We start from the raw sequence: 21,935 nt of genomic DNA, 5'->3' as shown, positions 1-21,935 counted from the left end.
TTTTCACATAGGTTTTTAACTTAAAAGGAAACATCACTGACTATAACCTGCTGGAAAGGAAAAACATATCTTGTATGTCTCCTCTACTGTCCAAACTCACATGGAACACTTCTGTGACCCGATGTGTAGGAGTTTCCCCCGCACCCAGCACGTCCAACTCTATAGCAGAAACCAGCTGCCGTCCTGCAACTTAACTCAATTTGGACATGATTCACCTGAAGATAGCATCAGATCCTACAAATTAAAGGCTCGGTGCCACCAGACTGGCCCCAAGGCCACCCCCACTACTTCAGATGTTAACTGCAAGTCCAGGTTACCAGTTTATTCTAAAGACTAACTCTGGGAACAGGCAGAAGGGATGCATAGGACAAGGTACATGGGAAGAGGCACCGAGCTTCCATGCCCCCTGGGCGTGTCACCCTCCTTGCAACTCCACATGTTCACTCATTGTGGAAGCTCTCTGAACCTTTCTTTTGAGTCTTCAATGTAGGTTTCAGTACATAAGCATGACTGGTCAAATCACTGATCACAAGTGATTAATTCAACCTCCAGCCCCTGTCCTCTCCCCGGAGGTGGGGGCAGGGTAAGGTGACACTGAAAGCCCCAAACTCTGACAACCAGACTTCATCTTTAGGGGCTTTCCAAAAAAATCACCTCATGGTGGTTGAAAGGGACTTGTTTTCAATAACAAACTATACTCTTATTAGGCAATTCCAAGGGTTTTAGGATCTCTGTGTCAGGAACTGACAAAAACCAAATACATATCTCTTATTATAAGCCATATTATCATACCTGTTTAATTCATTTAACATTACAGACATTTTTTTCCCTGTCAATATTAAGATTTATCTTTCTTTTTAATGACTGCATAATATGCTTCCATGTAAAAATGGCAAAATTGTTTAAAGTAATACCTTCTGTTGAACATTATTTCTAATGTCCAAAATTATGGATGCTGCAACACATTTTTATATATATCTGTACACATCTCTAGTAACTTCCTTAAAATAAATGACTAAAGAGAATCAGAGGTTTAGCTGTGCTGTCCAATATGGTATGCACTAGCTACATGTGACTATTTAAATTAAAGGAAATAAAAAATTTAAAAAAAATTCAGTTCCTCAGCTCTACTAGTCACATTTCAAATGCTCCAGCTCATGACTATTAAAACATGATAGCTGATGGCCAGTAGCTACCATATTGAACATAGTAGACACAGAACATTCCCGTCATTGCAGAAGGTTCTATTGATGGCCCTGGCCTAAAGAAACATCCATATAAAAATTTGACACCTGTATCCCACAGAAATGACACAGCACTTTAAACTCTCAGAATTAGTACATGTACTCCTAGTCCTCTCATTGTTGACATCAGATAAATATACAAGACATAGTGCTTTAATTTGCACTAAAGGATTATTAGTGGGGGGCGCCTGGGTGGCTCAGTTAGTTGAACCTCCGACTCTTGGTTTCAGCTCAGGTTATGATCTCAGGGTCATGAGACTGATCCCCACATAGGGCTCCACCTTCAGCACGGAGTCCACTTGATGACTCTTTCCTTTTGCCCCTACCCGCTTGGGTGTGTGTGTTTATGTACGCATCCACTCTACCTCTTCCCCCAAAATAAATAAATCTTAAAAAAAAATTATTAGTGAGGCTAAAAGTCTTCACATTTTTGGCCATTTGTGTTTATCTTATTGTTGCTGATTATTTCAATTTTGTCCTATTTTAAAAGAATCAAAGGTATCCTGTTTCAGATGGCCTATAAAACCAAAACATATGTGCACTGAAGAGACATTTCATCTGTTCTACTGGTTTCCTAAAAACTTCATATTTATCAAAACAGCATAAAATATCTCATAGAGTAGACCCACAATTAGGTAAAGGCAGTCTGTACTCTCAGAGGTTGTTTCCTTAGTGGAGTTAATATAACAATGGCTAATACCACAGCACATTGTTTCACAGCATATTGTTTCACAACAATATGAGATATTGTTATAAATTTTCAAATTAAGCTATGAAAAACATAGGTTTATATACAAATATAAAATGATATTTGAAACGTGATTTACACAAAAGTTTGGGACAGAAAAAAACAACCTATCAGGAAAAGAGAACAGTGGGCCCTTGGGTTGGTAGGGGTGGAAGAATGGAATGAGTGGTGAAGCACAAAGGGAGGTTCTGGAATGATGGAGATGTTGTGGATCCTGATAAGGGTGAGTTACACAGGTGCATACAGTAGTCAAGACTCCCTGAACTGTACATAGAACTTGAACAGCTTCACTATATATAAGTTACATCTTAATTTTTAAAAGGAAGAAAAAAGTTTAAAAGGCATTGTGCTATTTAGAATATTCAATTTATAGGTAATAAAACTATTTTATTTATAGAACTTAAAATATTATTCCTGACCAGGAGACACAAAGTTTTGACTAAACTGGGGAATGGGAAGCAGAGCCAAACCACACAACTGTCAAACCAATGGCACTGTAGAAAATTCAGTATCAGGGCAAAATATATTAAAAAATATAAAATATATTAAGTATCAGAAAAACAAGCTAACATTTTTTTTTAAAAGATTATTTATTTATTTATTTATTTATTTGACAGAGAGAGATCACAAGCAGACGGAGAGACAGGCAGAGAGAGAGAGGGAAGCAGGCTTCTTGCTGAGCAGAGAGCCCGATGTGGGACTCGATCCCAGGACCCTGAGATCATGACCTGAGCCGAAGGCAGCGGCTTAACCCACTGAGCCACCCAGGCGCCCACAAGCTAACATTTTAACACAGACATTTAATCAATGTTTCTAAAAAGTCTGCACCAGTGAAATGAAAGCCGAACCAAACGCTTCCTGGAAAATCATCTCCCTAATTATCAAAGAGTATATGATTTAATTTTCTGAGCCATTTCTGCTGAGGTAGTTTAGGAAACTGACTCATTTTTGCCTTTTATTCTTCTCTTCTGATGGCACACATTAGCACAAAAACTAACAGACTTACAGACTTGAAAATGAAAAATGCCTAAGGAGAGACAAGATGGTCCTCTCCATGTCACATTACCTCCCCACTCCCACTGTTAATAATGCACATTAGTATCTTGGCCCGTTACCCAAATAGCATACCCTGTTTAGTAAGTGAGTTCTTCAGAAGCCTAAGCTACAGATCTCATTCAAGTTCTTTGAGACAAGCTCAGATATTATGGTAACTCTTCAGATGACCTTGCTTATGAGATGAGAAGGAAGGGTATGTGGGCGGATACCAAGACTTCTGTCTCCAAAGTGAAGGCTTACCCAGTTAAGGATGTGGCCCAGGGGCAAAGAAGCAGGAACGTGTACATTTTATTAGTGTACCTGCTTTGTAGAAAGAACTATTTTTGCTATTAAATTCTACATTATACTTTAGATTCAAACAGATCTGAGTTTGAGAATCAGTTCTACCATTTATTAGATGTGGGATCTTAGGCAAGTTACTAAGTTTTGTTCTCCAGTGGGGAATGCTAACAGCATGTCTCAAGGCTGTGTTGTGAAGATTACATGAAAACACAAATAATTTTTTAAGCTCAATGGCTGGTACACTATAGGCGCTTAACAAAAATAACTACTATCACACACAATTCTGTTCCTCAAGAATGTTATATAAATAACACAGGCCCCAGTCACTGGCCTCTGCAACCAAACTACCACTAGCATATTCAGGTAGTCATTTATCGCTATCAGAGAATTAACACAAATAGGCAGCATATCATAATTCTAAAGTCTCACCAGAAAATGTCCCTTACAAGAATTTCAATCTGTAATGGTTCAGCCAACCATCAGCAGAGTCATTTTTTTTTTTTTAAGGGCTGGGGTGCAGAGAGGGATGGAGAGAGAGGGAGAATCTTAAACAGGCTCCATGCCCAATTTGGAGCCTAAGCAGGGCTTGATCTCACCACCCTGATATCATGACCTGAGCCAAAATCAAGAGACAGACACTTAAATACTGAGCCACCCAGGCGCCCCAAAAGTTTTTTTTTTTTTTTTTTAAAGCTAGAAGGTATATATGGGTGTTAGAAAACAAAATTATATAAAACAGACATAAGAACTCAAAGCTGACCAAAAAGAAAAAAAAAAAAGAGAGAAAGAGGAAATGTTTGTTAAGCAGAGACTGAATGCTTCCCTGCCATGCTACTGATTTATCTGAGTTCCACCACTACTGAAGTGAAATGGACACAGATGGGCACATAACTCTTCACCAGAGATATGACCCAATCTATGATACTGTGGCAACCACATTTATTCAATTTAAAAAGCAGTTTATGTGGCAGATCGTGCACAATAAATATTTACCTGTTTCTCCTCATCTGGCATGTTTTTTTCCAGTTCTATTAGGTATTCTTCATCAAGTTCAGAAGAATTCACATTATCATCAGGTTTGTTCTCAACCTTGTCCGCTCCTGGCTCCTCCTTCTCAAATGAGGCACTAAGGTCGTGAAAACACTCCTCCTCCCCCTGGTCTTCCTGGGAATGAGACCCGACATCCTTGAGCAGCTTGCTCTGCAGATGGTGATCTTTGGGACTGGAAACCGGAGGGGTAGCACAGTCTGCTCCCTGGGGATCTGTAACTTTCAAACCATTGAAGAGATCCTCTGGAGCCCCACAGTTTTCTGACTTCTCCCCCATGCTGTGTCAGTGAGGGAGGTGAGGCTGAAGCTCTGGGAAAAAAGAAAATGTTAGGTAATGGTGCTTATGTAAATATTCAAATATCCACCACTTTCCAAAAGTCTGCCTTATGCTACTTAGCTTTTAAGATATCTACGTTAGTATTAACAGTTTTCATAAAAGTGAAAATCCCCTTCAGATTTCTTTCAATTGGTAAAAACAGATAAATATTAATGTAGGTTCTTCATAAAAGCTAAGTAGTATAACTCCACCTTTTGAAAAGGGGGGCGGTGCATGTGGATAATCTTTGCTTTAGGCCATTTCAGCTTAAGAAAGGCTTGACACGATGCTCAACTTTCAGATAGCAAGGGAAACCTGTATTTGAAAAAAAAATCCTATCTATTACACATAAACTTCTGCATCAAAACCCAAAATACACCCTAATTTTCTTTCACCGAAATTCATTATAAAAAAAGTTGGTTATCGTAAGTCCGTAAATAATGCCAAACATTTTACTGACTCTCCTTTCAGAATTTCATATAAGCAAAAAAGGAACGGTTTTTTTTTCCCACCCTCCCACCCGGAGATGGGTTTTAACGTGGCTCTTCCTCTTTCCACCGCTTGAATTTTGTCCGGGTAGCAAAAAAGAGGATAAGCTAAAACAATGGCGAGAAAATGAAACAGCCCTAACCTTTATTCAGAATTAAGAGCCAGGTCGTAAGTAAAAATATGCCGGCCTGCCTTTCAGGCCGTATGAAGCTCAAGCATACGTTTTCGATGGGGCTCAAAACGCAATCGGTGCCCAGTGATCATCAACCTCACCGAAATGTGTGCTGTAGAACCAACGCAGGTTATAGTGGGAGGAGAATTCTGGCGCAGCTGATCCTACTCAGGATCCCCGTGGGGGTCAGACTGAGACACTAAAAGAGTGGTTCTCAACCCTGGCTAGACAACATAACAAACACTTGGACGCTTCAGCAAGTACTGCTGCCCGCATCTTATTCTCCACAGATTCTGATTTGTTGTTCTGGCCTAGGCCCAGAACACCTGTATTTTTAAAAAAGACATCACAGGTGATTTTAATGTACAGCCCATTGAAAACCACTGCTGTAGAAGCTGAGTCAGACCGTCAGCAGCCCCGCCCCTCGCCCCTCTGGTCGCAGCAAAATCACGCCAACGACCCCTTGTGTCGCGACAAGAGCCCGAATTCGTCCCAGCTCGTCCCAAGAAAACTTCAAACAGCAAGATCTTAATACTAAGATTCGCCTCCACAGCAATGTTCTGTTTCTCCCTGCCCCCAGGTCTAGAGGAAGAACGCGAGTTTGAGGCACCCAGAGTACGGAAGGGCCACCCTACGTTTCCCAACAGTTCGTCCTGTAGCTGAGTCTCTCACAACCAAAGCGGACAATCCCACGTAGCTACTCACAGCTCCCCAGTTCCTCTCGTCCTCACCTTCCCAGTCTCCCGGATCTTCTATTTCCGCTCAGTCAAGTGCACTTCCCTCGACACCAACCAATGGCGTCGCCGTTGCCAAAGCATTCTGGGAAGTGTAGTGGAACTCTCTGGGAGAGAGCTCGTCGCTGTCGCGTTGTGTGACGTCAGTGTACGGACTGAAATGCCAGTGACGGTTGTCATCTTGGGTTACGGCGATACTCTTCATTACTCAGCACAGAAGAAAGAGACTTCCTCCATGCTCTTAACTTTTACTTCTTAACTCTGGCCTCTTATGCTAACAATGTATAGAGGAATCCTGAAGCATAAACCTTGTCCAAATAGTTTTTTCTTTAATGGTCCTCAAAGTGTGCCTTTCCAGAGGCCCATTACTAGATCAAAACAGTTTTCATCATAATACTAAGTTAATTGCCTTTCCACATCCCTTTCAAGAATACAGTGTTTTCCAGAGGCGGTGTCATGTGATCGCGCAATGTATTAAACGTAGAAGGAGCTATCAGAATCTAGCAGTCTTCTATTAAGCCAGATATTTGCATAAATGCAAAACAATGCCACTCTTCTCACTACTCGGATTTTTTGTTTTGGAAAATACAGTGATTTATAAAAAGATCACGTTGGCATATAATAGGTGTATTGTTATATTAAAGTAATAAATATTAAATATTTTTCAGATCTAACTTCTTTTTGTTTTTTTTTTTAAGATTTTATTTTATTTATTTAACAGACAGAAAGAGAGAGAGAGAGTGCGCACAAGTAGGCAGAGTGGCAGGCAGAGGGAGAGGGAGAAGATTCCCGCTGAGCAGGGAGCCCCAAGCAGGGTTGGATCCCAGGAACCTGGGATCATGACCTGAGCCAAAGGCAGAAGCTTTATGGACTGAGCCACCCAGGCACCCCTCAGCTCTAACTTCTAATACAATGAATATTGGTAAGTATAACACACACACAAACAAAAGCTCTTTGTGGTCTTCACTAAAATTAAGAGTGTTAAGGGATCCCAGAACCAAAAGCCAACAGTTACCCAACGCGTTCATTCAATTCAATTCAATTCAATTTGTTGAATCCTTATTAGACTCCATTAGATTCCCATGCTGGGAATATAGAACTGAAATATTGGTTGAGATAGCCAGATAGGTAATCAGCAATAACAGCAGAATAGTTTTCTGTAATTCACAGAACGTATTGTAGAGATAGCTGAGAGGGGCTTTTTTCAGGAAGGATATCAAACTTTTTTTTTGAATTTATGTCTAAATGAGGTTATGCACACCCTTGCATTTTTGTGTAAGTCAAAACCTTTTATATACAAAAACCATTAAAAATATATCAGAATTCTGGAAACTTTTAATATTTAAAATTTTAAAAATATGGCAGGAACTTAAAAACTGTTCAATAGTTAGGTTTCTTATGACCTTTAAGAAGTCTGGTTAGGTGCTAAGAGATAGAAACTTCCAGTTATAAAATAAATAAGTCAGAGATGAAAAGTACAGGAAATATAGCTAAGGAAGTATAGGGAATATAGCTAATAATATTGTAATAATTTTGTATTGGTGATAGGGGCTACAGTTATGTGGTGAGCACTGAATAATGCAAAGAATTGTCAGATTGCTATGTTGTACACCTGAAACTAATATAACATTGTATGTCAACTATACTTCAATAATAATAAAAAATAAGTCCTGTTAATTAAATTCTTGTATAATAGAAAGGCTATGAATTTTGGAGCAAAATTGATAAGTAAATAAATAAACTTGAGTTACAATGTCGGCTTTTTTACTTTACTAGCTGTCCAACTTTAAATGATAATTCTAGTAACTAATATTTACTGATTATGTGTTTATTAGGTGTAACATGCTGTAAAAAATGCTTTACGTGGATTATTTGATTATTTGAATTCTAATTCTGGCTCTGCCGCTTGACTAGCGGTGTGACTTTGATGTAAATTACTTAATGCTTCTAAACTTTGATATATAAATTTGCCCCACATGTAAAAATTGGGTTAGGGTTTCTCCCCCTTTAGTCTGGGAGAAAGAAATGATATAATCTAGAAGACAAGGTGCACGGGGCTTGACACATAGTGTTTAATGAATGTTAGAGACAATAACAATATGTGACAGGCCCTGTGACAGTAGCTGGTTATGGGAAACCTAATAGGGCACTGCCCCTACCCTCCCCATTCTGGGGAGCTCATTGTCTACTGGGGGGAGGGGGGAGATTGGGGATAAGATAAAAGCACTACTGAGCCTGAAGGAAGAAGCAATCCCCACTCTCTTTTGTTTTTGTTTTTAAACCATGAGGAGCCAACATCCAATTGGCCTTGTTTGGTAAGTCTTCACTAATAAGATATTTGAGTTATGTTGTGGGAAGAGTAATAGTTCATTAAGAGGAAAAAAACCAGGGAAGGCTGAGGGACATCCTAAAAATCTCGGGAATATTTTTGGGAACGATACATAGATGTTGCTGAAGTATAGGAACACAAAGCAAACAAATTTTTACAAATGGAAGTCCACCCATCAGAGCCTGGAAACATGGAAATTTTGTCTTAGTGCTCATAGTCACTATGTAAAAGGAAAGAAATGTTTTCCATCTAGAGGGCTGTTCTGTTGTTATTTTCCCAGGGCAGAGACCATGTCTGTCTTGTTTCCAGTTGTACGGGGTCAGTGAACATCCTGTTATCACATGGTTGAGTGATTCTCTTTCAGGAATTTATGGCCAAAACGTTGGGTAACTCGGGGCTCTGATGAGTTGTATAAAAAGATTCTGAGACTTCTGGAATCATCTTATAGGATTATTGTAAGATTTAAATGGTGTCATATCTTATCTAAAACACAAGTGAAGTGCTCAAGATAGAAAAAAATACTTGAATATTAACAGCCCTTAGTATGGATGGTAAGTTCTCAATACACATTTGTGGTCATTGCATTACTATTATTAATGAAGTTCTCACAGTATTAGCAATATTATGATCAATTACTAAGAGTACTGGTAATTTGATTAGTGGCGTTACTCATGATAATCAGTATTAATAGTGATGATATTTCTGAAGTTTTTATTTACACCCTGCAGACAGAGGACTGAGCCCCTATGTATGTTGAGGGAATGGAAGCTGCGCATGAATGAATGATGAATGAATGCTAGGCATCATATAAGACCTTGGTGTGTACAATGATGAACCAGGAGAATAGCAGAGGAAACATTTACTCTTTGCTTTTCTTTCTGGAACAGCTGGGTTAATTCTTAGTGGCATGAGATGATACAAGGGAAGGAGTCTTATACACACTGGCACAACAGAATCACTGTCCAATATAGTGGTTAAGGGTATAGGCTTTGGAGTCAGACTTCCTTGGTCTGAATCCCTGCTCTCCCTCTTAGCAGCTGTGTGATTTGATCTTGGACAAGTCACTGAACCTTGATATCCATCTCATAAGATTTCATGAAGCTTATTTTTTAATTTGAAACAGTTTATTTATTTACTTATTTGAGAGACAGAGAATGATCAGAGGGGCAGAGGGAGAGGGAGAAACAGATTCCCTGCTGAGCAGGAGCCTGACATGGGGCTTGATCTGGGGACCCCAAGACCATAACCTGAGCTGAAGACAGACTCTTAACTGACTGAACCACCCAGGCACCCTGGTTTCATGAAGCTTAAATGAAATAACAAACCTAAAGCACTTCCTACAAACCCTCATACAAACTTTAACACAAAATAAATTGCTTTGTGGAGAATCTGCAGGCAGAGATGGAAATCACTCCTGCCTCCCCTGGTGACTTATGTATACATCGTGCTAAACTTTTGGAAAGCTCTGTGCATCTACTCTCCCTGGAGCTAGAGATTTAAATCCATGCTTGACTGACTCAGTCTCTTCTGAGCCCAAAATGGATATATTCATACCATGGGGCTTACTGAGTGCAGCTTTAAAGATAAAGCTTTATGTCCTGGGATCCTCTGAGTCCTGAACTCTATTTTCCACATTCCCCCAGAGTGGGGGACGGCGGGAGGAACTTGCCAAAGCAAGGTTTGGCATCCAGGAATAGCCAGGGATGCCAAAAGAATTCCTTGAGGATGAGAGGTATTATATAAAATACATAATTAAAATGTAGATCATGTATTTGTATAGTGTTTCCAAAGGATATTATTGCCTTTTATTTTTTCCCAGTTCCAAACTTCAAACTGAAATTTTTGATAGGAAACATAATCAAGCTAAATTCTGTGCATTTAAATTTCTGGGTTTCTGTTTTCCCTTAGATGAGCATGTCTAAGAGCAATACAGTGTGAGTCACATATGTAACTTTCTATTTTCTAGTAGCAGCATTGAAAACATTAAAAGAAGGGAAATTAAGTTAAACAATATTTTCTTTAACCCAATGTGTCTAAAATATTCTCATTTGAACATGTAATCAATATAAAACTTAAGAAAATCTATTTGGTTTTTCATACTAAGTCTTTGGGATCATGGGAATATTTTACTGGCATAGCACATCTCAATTTGGACGTTAGGCTTTCATCAAAAATACTTGAATCAGAGTTCTTAAAATTTACAGTTACATAGATTCACAAATCCACGTTTTTTTCAAATATACTTCCCAATGACTGAATCAAATATTCATCTTTTAAATTTTATTAAAATTAAATAAAATGAGAAATTTAAGTCCATGGTTGTACTAGCCACATTTCAAATGCTCAACAGCCACGTGAAGCTAGGGTCTACTGTATTAGGCTCAGACTTTCTAGAACATCAGCTAACTAACATTCATAGGGAACTTGTATGTGTCAGGGGCTGTGCTCATTATTTTACATTCGTAATTATAGGTAATCCTTACAATGACCCTGGCCTCCTTCACTGTTTTTTTCTTGTAATCCCTTCACCATGCAGTAACCAGACTGATCTTCAAAAAGATGAATCCTGGGGTTCTTGTGTGGCTCAGTCAGTTAAGAGTCGAACTCTTGATTTTGGCTCAGGTCATGATCTCTCAGCCTGGCATGGGGTTCTGTGCTGGGCGTGGAGCCTGCTTGAGATTCTCTCTTTCCCTGCCTGCTCATGCTCTCTCTCTCTCTCAAAACAAACAAACAAACAAACAAACAAACAAACAAACACGAATCTTGTACAAGTCTTAATTGTTTGCCTTGACTCCTCGCTCTGATTAGAATAAAATCCAAAATTCCTTATTATGATTCATAAGGCCCATGAAATCTGGTCTCCACCCACCTCTCTGACCTTCTCTTGTGGCCACTTTCACTTACTATATAATTTCTGTTTTTTTGACTTGAAAAGAGTCAAGGAACAGTATTTGCTTCACAACAGTATTTGTCCCATTTCCAAACCTTTGTACTCAATATTCTCTCCGTCTGAAACCATTAAAAGCCTTTCCTGTGGTTTGCTCATTTTTATTCCTCAGGTCTTCCTTAGTATCACTTAAGTAGCTTACTCTATTATGTCACCCTGTGCTTCTCCTTTATATCATTCATCTTGTCTGTAACAATCTTGAGTATTTACTTATTCCAGTATTATAACTCCCTTTACTAGACTGTCAGAACTACAAAAGATTTGGCTGTCTTTTTTGCTGTGAAATTCATAGAACCTAGCACAGTGGCTGGCACTCAGTAGGCAATCAAATATTGTATAAATGGATGACATTTGGTAGTTACCATTATTACAAATAAGACTGAGACTCAGAGAGGTTAAAAGTCTTCCCCAAGGTCACCCAGCTAATAGAACAGAACAAGAACATGAGGCTGGGTCTAACCACAAAGTCTATGTTTTTCTAAAGAAGAAAAGGGGTGAGGAGATAGAATAAGCTTAACTGCAAAAAGGTGTGATTTTGAAGGTGATTTATATCTATAAAAATACATATGGGTATATACTTGGCAGGAAAACTCAGTAGTTTTTTAGTGTCAAGCAAATGGCTCAGAGCCTGGCTAAAGATGAGGCCTTTAATACTTGTGATGGATGGATGAAGGTCCCATATAAAATGGAGACTGATTGTCTTGGAGTGAGTCATCCAGAAAACTGCCAAGGTAAGCATCCTGCACCCACTGGCCTGACTGCCCAACCCCCCTTTGTCCTCAGCCTTGGTCATTTGGACCAAGAGAGGGAATTTGTGCTTGAACCACAAATGGAATGACTGACCTTACACATTTTTTCTCTCGGGACTCATCAGCTAGACCAAACAATTTTTTTTCTGAGTTAGGAACCATACTTCCAACCTCATTGTGCTATATTGAATTTCAATGTCCACCTAAAAGATGAAAGCACTGTATTCATGATGTACAAACCTTTCCAAATTCAGAGAGCCAATTTTGATCCATCAGATGGCAAGGACAGGAGTCAGAAGGAAGAAGGGGATGTTTGTTGAGTGCCAACTGAGTGTCAAGCACTGTGCTGAACATTTTCATCTGTCATTCCCCTCACTGAATCCTCCCAGGTTCCCTTTGAAGGGTGAAGGAAACCTTTTCACTCCAGAAAGGAGAATAGTTCCTTTGTCATCCTCTGTTCAGGTCAAGGCAGAGACAGTTGATACTTGGACAGCTAAGTAAAGTATAAATTCCTCAGCAAGAAGCTCAACCCAGGATTCAGATCTCAGCTTGGAGGCCCCTGCTCTGGGGCCTCTCATTTTTTAAAAAAAATTTTTTTAATTTTTATTTTTTAAAGATTTTACTTATTTATTTGACACACACACAGAGAGAGATCACAAGTAGGCAGAGAGGCAGGCAGAGAGGGGGTGGGAGGAAGCAGGCTCTCTGCTGAGCAGAAAGCCCAATGTGGGACTCCATCCCAGGACCCTGAGATCATGACCTGAGCCGAAGGCAGCGGCTTAACCCACTGAGACACCCAGGTGCCCTGGGGTGCTCTCATTTTAAAGAAGACACTTCTAACCTTACCCTACCACTTCAGTTACTCTCTCACAGTACTCCATTTCACAAATCATGGCACGTTAAAACAATTATTTTCAATTATTTTACTTACCTCTAATGTGTGTCGCCCCCCTTTTTCTCTAGAGAGAAAGTATAGCATTGTTTTAGAGCAGAAGTTTGCAAACTTTTTTTGTAAATGGCCAGGAAGTAAATATTTTAGACTCCCTGAGCCATACAGTCTCTGCTGGACTGCTGTTGTCACATGAAAGCTGCCATAGACACCATGTAAATGAATGACAATGTCTGTGTTCCAATAAAACTTTATTTACAAAAGCAGACATTGGGCTGGACTTGGCTGGAGGGCTGAGTGTTTTTGAACACAGATTGTAGTGTCACACTGGGCAAGACTGAATAACAACTCAGCCCCTGACCAGCTCCTTAACCTCAGTAAGGTTCTAATTCCCTGTCTGTAACATGGGTATAATAATAATACTTTCCTTCTAGGGTGATTGGGAAGCATACATAAATTAACATGTGTAAAGTACTTAGAACAGAGCCCATCTTTAAGAATGTTTAATGTTATCAACATTAGCCTTTACATTTCACAAGGGCAAGGGCCAAAAAGTAGGCAGCCAGGAAACACTCATCAAGAAGTAAATGAATGAATGATACTCTATTAGCCTCAGAATGAAAAGCAAAACAAAACAGGGTTTACTCTCTGTTGATTTCTTTTTAAAATAGAAAGTAAGTTTTTCTTTTTCTTTTTTAGTAGCATAAAAATTTCCCCCAAGTCTAATTTCTCACTAGGTTCTCTACATAGCTCAGACCCCAGCATCAGACTGAAATTCTCTCCAAGCCAGAAGAAAAGGCAGCTTCCTTTGTGAAAACTGAATATTCTCCCCACATCCCAGAGTATGTATTTCTACACCTCCTCGGGAAAATTGATCAAAGTACCAGCTTGTTTAGGAAGAGACTTTTTGGCTAAGTACGTTGTGTTTTTGAGTTTAAGACTGTGAAAGCACTCAGTACTAACCCAACCATAATTTAAGGTCCTTTCTAAGATATAACTTAATAAATAAGATATTTGTAGATCTTTACTTTGCTGTTTAAAACATGAATTATGGCTGCCTTGGAAGGCTTCTTGGATGAATAAAAAGGTAATAAGTATTCACAGATATTTTAAAGGCACAGCTTAGGAAGGAAACCAACTTTCTCAACTTCCCTGTTATTTGTCTAATTATCCCTATGTTTAGAGATGGCAGAGGAGATGACTGGTTGTTCCATGACTTTTTTTAAACCATGGTATGTTGGCTCAAATATTTCAAAAGAGTCTAAGATAATTACAGCTGTATGACCCATTTGTGAAGTCTCATTTTGTCTCCTTGTGGTCTTAAGTAGCTTCAACCAAGTGCACTTAAGGTGCATTTCCCCCATTATTATTGAATTTTATACCAGTTCAAACCCAATCTGGCACTAGAAAATATATGGCTCGAGCGGGACACTTATCCAGGAGTGATAGAAAAACATCAGCATCTCTGGAAAATAGGTTTAAAGTTGGATAATTCAATACTCAGCATTTACTTAGCATTTTAGAGAGTGACCCTGAGTCTTGAACACCCATAAGCTTTGTATTTGAGTGTGCTTACTGTAATTACTTCTGTTCTCCTAACAGCTCTGAGCTAGGCAAAATATACATTATTCCCATTCTACAGAAGACAAGACTGAGGGGATTTGTTCAGCATGGCCATGATAACTACTGGCAGAGTTTCACTTACAGATGGAAGGACATAGAAATCTCATAGTTTAGGGGTTCTTTACCTCATTTGTTCTATGGACTCTTTTGGCAGTCTGCTGAACCCTATGAACCCCCTTTTAGAAAAATTTTTAAATGCATAATACAAAATACACAGGGTTATGAACAAGATAAATTATATTGAAATACAGTTACTGAAATATTAAAAAATAAATTTTTGTGATATACATATGTTATATCTGTATATAGTTAACCCATTAAATATAGCAGGTATAATAACTATCATAATTTTGCGGTGGTGATGAGCATAAACAATATTTTAACATATGTAAAACAACTATAATACGCTATAAAAAGTCTGTAATTTCTTTTGCTGAAGAAGTCACAGATTCTTATATTACTGTGGTCTGTTGCCTACAGTGATAATAAAAGGAAATGTTAAAATTCAAGTAGGGGTCAGTGAATACAAGAATGTAATATTTTTCCCCATTTGAATTCCTAACCCTCCCCCCTGAATATTATCCATGGCCCTATAGGGGTCTGTAGACCCCAAGTAAGAACTCTTAACTCTAGCCCAATCCCTCATAAACAGATGAGGAAACTGAGGTCCAGGGAGAGAAAGAGATTTCTCTGGGATGACTTGGCCATGTACTAGCAGGGACTAAGCTAGAACCTGGAGTGAGGGCGCCTGGCTGCTCTGTCAGTTGAGCATGCAATGCTTGATCTCAGGGTCATGAGTTCAAGCCCTACATTGGGTGTGGAGCCTACATTAAAACAAACAAGCAAACAAACAAACAACTAGAACCTAGGGGTTGGAAAGACCTTCCTCACAGGGCTGTTATGAAGGATAAACACACTAATATATGTAAATACTTTGCACAATATCAGACATACAAGAGCCATCTTGCAGAAAAGAGTGTCTAAGTGACACAGCAGAAGCAATCAGATGGGACTTTCTAGAAATCTCCTTAAAGGGAGGACAGAGCCAGCCCTTTGACCTTGTGCTTTTGCCCTCATCCCTTTCCTATCTGGGAGTGGGAGAGGGACATGATGGCCACATTAGAAGGATGGTACAGGCAAACACTAGAAGGGCCTTTCCGGGAAGTATGGGGAGGCCACACCATCCCTGGATGACCTACCTCCAGACTCCCCACATGAGAGAGAAAAGAAATCTTATGAGTATTCAAGCCTCTGCTACTTATGTTCTCTTATGTGCAGCCAAACTCACTCCCTCACTGACAAAGTCCTCTTTCTGGCTGGATGACAGAGTCTCTCCAAGCTCTCCTCTAGAAGACCCCCAAGCAAGGTTGCTTGGTGAGGGTTCAAGGCTGAGAGGACTTAAGGCTGTGTCTGGCTGGATTTCAGGTACACAGAAGGAGGCAGCTCTTACTACCTTCACTGTTCCAGGGCCCCACGGTTCAGTGTGCTTTCCGGCAGATTGGCTCTGAGCTTCCAAACCACACACAGCCTCACCAGCCCACCCCGCCCTCCCGTCATGGCTCTGCTACACAGGCCTCCAGGTCAGCCTTGATTTAATGCCTATCATGTCTCAGCGAGAGGAACACTTGATGAAAAATGCTGACAGAGACAAAACACCTAATAATTAGTGGCTAGCAAATACAGACATGGGAGCAATTAGGTGGTTTGTATAAATTCAGGGACGAAGGCAACTTCTCCATATTCCTCAGGTTTCTTGCATCAGCCCCTGAGAGTGGTTCCTGCCAGCAGTGCTAACTTTCTAGGAAGAGTGTGGTATGAGAAGTGATTGGAGGGGTTGTAGGGAGGTTGAGAAGGGCCCTTCAACACCAAATACCGCCCCTGCCCCATTCCAGTGGCCCCTGTGCTGTATCTTCCCCTCCCAAAGCTAGGGGGCTGGTGGCAGTCAGGGTGTGCGGAAGCCCATGGGCCTTGGTGGGGGGGGCGATGGGTAAAGATGTGGTTGGGGTTCCCAAAGAAACGCTTGGCCTACAGGCTTGTCATGGGACAGAGCTGTTTCCCCAATGGGTCCTTTTTCTTCCCTTTGCACTGATGGATTGGGGGGACCGAGTGGGATGCTAATGTCTGCCAAAGCAGGCTTCCTTCTGTGTGGGGCCTAGAAGTGACGCCCATGGCTCTCTGCACTCCCGGCTGGTGGGGCCTTTGTAGATGTGCTGGGCAGGCTAACACTTGGCACTCCTTCCAATTAATATCCTTTTATCATCATTGTCTTTTAAAATAACACCATTTAGCAGCACCTGGGTGGTTCAGTTGGTTCAGTGTCTTACTCTGAATTTGGGCTCAGGCCATGATCTCATGATTGTGAGATTGAGGCCCACATTGGACTGTATGCTGGGCATGGAGCTTGCTTAAGATTCTCTCTCCCTCCTCTTCAACACTCCACCTCCCTCTTTCTTTCTCCCTCTCTAAAAAAATAAAAAATAAAAAATAAAAAAAATTAAAAAATTTTAAAAAATAGCACTGTTTAAAAAATTTGGTAGAAGGGCAGACCTAACTTGGAATCCCAGTGCCATATCCCAGAAGTGACATTAACAACAGTGTGCTCTGTATCCTTTCAGAAGATTTCAATACACCTTTATGGACGGAATTATGTCCTCCTCAAATTCATGCTGAAACTCTAACTCCCAATGTGACTGTATTTGGAGACAGGACCTATAAGGAGGCAATAAAGCTTAAATGAGATGGCAAGGGCGTGGCCTCACTCCAGTAGGACTGATGGCCTTAAGAAGAGGAAGAGACACCAGGGATGCATGCTCGCTGAGAAAAACCCATGTGAGCACAGCAAGAAGGTGGCCATCTGCAAGGCAAACAGAAGCTCTGTAGAAACCATGAAGATGTCTTGATCTTGAGCTTTGAGCCTCCAGAATTGTGAGAAAATAAATTTTTCTGTGATATTTTGTTATGGAAGCATGAGCTGACTAATACACTAACTTAATTATATAAAAATATGAGCAGGACAATTCATCAAAATATGAAATATGTGCTCAATCTCTTTATTTCCCCCTTCAATCAGCTTTTGAAACTCCTTGGCTCAGGGATGGCTAATGTGTACCTTCTCTTAAGAAGTTTTGTTTCCATTCCCATGAATACGTCACTAAAATAATTGTTTGCCCACATTCGCCCCAAAAGCAAATTGTCAAGTTTGCCCTGTAGATGTCATTTAGTGAGGATGAGGAAGAACTGATTTTCTATAAATAAAAATTCATAGAATCAGATAAATCACCCAATAGTGCCCCCTTGCACTGGTAAAGCAGAACTACTGTTCCAAGAAGAAATCCAGGAGAGCATCTCTCATTGTTTCCGGATCTTATTCTCTTTTTCAGTCTCTTTTGTGGTTGTTCTGAACTGGATAACTTTTGGAGATGCAGGTTAAAGGGTGCAAAATTAAGATAATGAAACAAATCACCCAGTCCTCAGAAACAGGCCCAAACTATGCATTGTTTGGTTTCAGAATTTCAGCTACGGTGAGGTACCCATTGACTCTGTGAGCCTAACATCAATTATTTGCGGCGTGTTCTTGTTCTAGTCCACCCATATGGTTCAAGTGAACCAATCACTCTTTACCGGCAGGCACTTAGGAAGAAAAGAAATTCATTATTTTCTGGCGTGGACAAAAAGGAACAGCAAAAAGTGGCATCAACTGTCTATCTTTCATTCTCCTGTCTCCTGACTTCAGGGCAGAAGACACCCAGGGACTGGGGCCTATTTTGGTGGGGAGAGCTATTTTTTGGATGGAGTTTTCTTACCCAGAGTTGGTGGCTTCTGCTGGACCAGTGTCAGAACTTTGATCTTCCCTCTCATGTCTGCAAGAGTGGAGGACAGGGTTGGTTGAGAGGAATGGTGCTGAAGACCAGGATCACACAAAGGAGCCGTACAAGGATGTGGCAAGGACCTCCACCTATGCCTGAATTCCTTGTCTTGTCCCTCAGACTGGAGCCAGCTTCTAACTGCCCATCTCTTGCACATTTGTAAACACGACTATTCTATCCTAGGAGCTGAGTTTAATTAGTGAGGGCTTTCTTTCAGCTGGGCTCCGCTAGGGGGCTGTACAAAGTTATATTTTGATTTGTGACATATTTTGAGCCAAAATACAATCACTGTTTGAACACCTATTTTTTTATTTTTTATTTTTATTTTATTTTTATTTTTATTTTTTTTTCACATTCAGTACTTTTATTTAACTGTTGAGGCGACAAACGACGTATCTCCCACCCTCTCCTTTAAGTTAGTGTGACAATTTTCCATAATAAACTACTTAAAGAGAAGCTTTGGTCAAGAATGGAATGAAATAGCAAAAACAAAAACAAAATAACCCCATATCACTGCTGCTTTTAAAAAACCAACACTGTCACCAATTATATTCAAACAAAAACACACACACGGTATTTGCGAAAAACGTGTCTTCAGTGTTTCCTTGCGGCTGGCTCTCCTCACCACCATGCACACGGCGGGGCTGTGTCAGCGCATGTGTCAGTTTGTCAGTCTGTCAGTTTGTCATGCTGGATCTGGGAGGCTCACTCAGCTTCACATTATCCGGAGGCCCTGGATGGAAGACTCTAAGGTCTTGAAATCCCAAATGGTCATGGCTCCATCGATGCCAGTAGTGCAAAATTTGCGACAATCTTGCTTGTCCACTTCATAAATAGACACTTGAGTGATGCTATTCTGGTGCAGCGTCTCCAAGGCTGTGTTGCGGTCCTCGGTTGTGGCCCTCTTGTCCATGTTGCGGAAGCGTTCCATGGCAGACATGTTGCGCTGAATGCTCTGTTTTGGAATGTCTAGTTTGGAGACGAAGGTCAAGCAGCCACGGTCATCGTAGTTAAAGAGCATTGGGCAGCAGTCATGGCCCGCAGCTACAACGCTATTCTCTGAGACAAATGACACACTCAGGAGGGGCAGGAACTCTGTTTTCAGAGTTGAGACCTGCACGCTTTTTGAGGCGTCAGCAACGGATACGGTGCTGTCGTGGCTGACCCAGGCCAGGCGGCTCCCGCTGGCAGAGAAGCTGACCCCATGCACCCAGCCACCGGTGCCACTGCCCCCAAACTCTGACATCAGCTGACCAAAAGGCATCTTGCTGCCCCAGGGCGTACTGGCTGGCTTTTCATCCACTTCTTTAATGTAGGCAGAAAACACTCTGCATTTGAAATCGCAGGATCCTGCGGCCAGCAAGACGCTGTTGGGATGCCAATCCAAGCTGAGGACCGTGGAGCGAATGGGCTTTTTAATGTGCTTGCTTACCCACCAGTCATTTTCAGACTCAAAGTAACAAACAGAAATGAGTCGTGCTCCACTTCCCACAGCAAATTTGTTCTCTAGCGGGGACCACTTGACAAAAGTCGCTGCACGATTAATTCTCAGGATCACCAGGGTTGGCTTCCAGACACCATCTTTCTGACTCCAGACGTAGGCATTGCGGTCTGCCCCACAAGTGACGATGCGGTCACTCTTGGGAGCCCAGTCGATACCTGTAATGTGTCCGTTGTGCTCCTTGAGCTCATGAGCTTTCACCCACTGGCTCCCTTTCTTCTTATAGATGTGGACTTCATGATTGTTGGGGCTAAGAGCAATCTGGGTACGATCCCTGTTCCAGGCATGACAGGTGATTGGCTCTAGTAAAAACTGATGTAGGGACATTATTCTTAGTGTTTTCAAAGGATAGAAAGCTGGGATCGGGGCAGTGCGGACCGGCTCGGAGCGGAGAATTCGCGGACTCTGGTCAGTCGACGCGAACAGGCTCCGGCGGGCGCGGGCGGAGACCCTATTTTTTTATTTTTAAAAGGAGCAGAAGCATTTGTATGAGAATGTTCCCAAACACAGGCAGAACTATGCTGTGATATGCTCTATGCTGTGATTACCAACATTTTGTTGACTCTAACCAAACATGTACAGAGTTAGGTCTGTGTTAGCAAAGAGTTGATTTTTTTTTTTTTTTTAATCTCCAAGAACTATCTTCTGGAACAGGAATGAGACCAATTCTACGAATTCTACGAATTCATCCTAGTGACGTTTTAGCATTTCTTCTAGAGTCCCCTCTCCCCCAGGAAGATACACAGCTGGTCAGCCACTGAACCCTGCTGTCTACTCTAAAATCCCAGGGCTTTCAAGTCATCAGTCTGAATGAACTGGGAAACCTTCACAATGTTTTCTCTTATCTAGGAAGATTTTTCTGAAGGGTAAAGCACAGACAGTTGTTTTGTTATAACTTAAAATGAACAGCCCTTTAGCTCTTAGATATAGAGATGGTATTCATTTGGGGGCTTCTTAGTAATCACTGCTCTGAGGGTTCTTGGAATAGAATGGAAGACAAGAAAAAACTCGAGTGCTCGCAGAGTTATCTTGACCTCACTTCTCCTGGGGACTGATCCTGCCAGTGGCATCCTCTTGGGAAGATAACTAGGATTAGTAATGTGAGCCCAACTAATGAAAATCTCTTTCTAGAAGATTCTTTCATGTCTGAAGGGTGAGGTAGGATTTTTGGAGGCAGTGTGATTGACCAGGCATTCATTTTGCTGACTGCCATCCCTTCCTCTGCTGGGCCCTTCTATGATGGATTCACAGCAGAGTTCCCCATTACCTACAGGGTCAGCTCAAAGAGCCTTGGACCAGAAGCCAGCTCCTATCTGCTCAGCTTTAATTTCCAAACCACAGACCTCCTTGGTTCACTCTCCTTGTTCCGTTACAGTGACACAGTGACAGCGTGGGGGAGAATGGGGACCGGCAAAATCTGAGTCTAAGCCAGAACTCTGTCCACAGCCTATAATTTCTCAAGGTCTGATGAGCTATGGTTCCTGAGAATTAATAGCAGTAATTGAATAGTGTACTAACCATCTCCCAAAACCACAGTCAATAGTATATCCACATCATGATTTTTGCCATTTCTGAGGTCCTCTATTACTTATGTAAATTGAAACTGATTTCATCACTTAATAAAATTTGTTTTAAAAGGAAAATTTTATGTCATCTGCATAGTTAAAACACCAGTGCCACTTGCTCTAAAAAGAAGTGTTCAGTAAAACTGAATACAGTGAAAACAGAACAGCATTATTAAACTGGAATTCTGAGGTGGTCTGCTGAGAGCTCTGCCACCTCTTAAAAAAAAAAATAGGGGTCTGAGGTGGTGGGGAGAGATTGGCAAGTGTGAGAGGGATGTTAAGGATTTATGAGCACTGAAGTGAGACTTCTAATATCACGTAATCAAAAGTAAAAGAGGCTGAAAAGAGAGTACTTTCTCATTCTGTGGTTCAGTAT

General features: G+C 40.9%; 2 protein-coding genes across 6 annotated transcripts in view; both read right to left on the bottom strand.

The window, feature by feature from the left end:
• The window catches only part of TTC1 (tetratricopeptide repeat domain 1), a 43,758-nt gene extending 37,542 nt beyond the window's left edge, over positions 1-6,216 (bottom strand). The window contains exons 1-2 of one of the 5 annotated variants that reach the window (XM_047729193.1): positions 6,088-6,216; positions 4,324-4,688 (exon numbers count right to left, since the gene is read on the bottom strand). In XM_047729193.1, coding sequence (XP_047585149.1) covers positions 4,324-4,656 — 333 coding nt within the window. In that variant the 5' untranslated portion in view covers positions 4,657-4,688; positions 6,088-6,216. Of the gene's footprint in view, positions 1-4,323; positions 4,689-4,907; positions 4,985-5,991; positions 6,036-6,061 lie in introns of those variants that run through there. The other 4 variants (XM_047729192.1, XM_047729194.1, XM_047729195.1 and 1 more) reach the window with 4 other exon arrangements.
• Positions 6,217-18,834: 12,618 nt separating this feature from the next.
• LOC125100881 (actin-related protein 2/3 complex subunit 1A-like) lies at positions 18,835-20,439 on the bottom strand. Its single transcript, XM_047731368.1, has one exon. It carries the CDS (start codon positions 20,319-20,321, stop codon positions 19,209-19,211), a length of 1,113 nt encoding a protein of 370 aa, XP_047587324.1. The 5' UTR covers positions 20,322-20,439; the 3' UTR covers positions 18,835-19,208.
• Between the last annotated feature and the right edge of the window lie 1,496 nt (positions 20,440-21,935).

Source organism: Lutra lutra, chromosome 5, assembly GCF_902655055.1.
Source record: "Lutra lutra chromosome 5, mLutLut1.2, whole genome shotgun sequence".
NCBI classification, from domain to species: Eukaryota; Metazoa; Chordata; class Mammalia; order Carnivora; family Mustelidae; genus Lutra; species Lutra lutra.
Note: the sequence above shows the minus strand (reverse complement) of the source record. Positions and strands in the feature narration are given on the sequence as shown.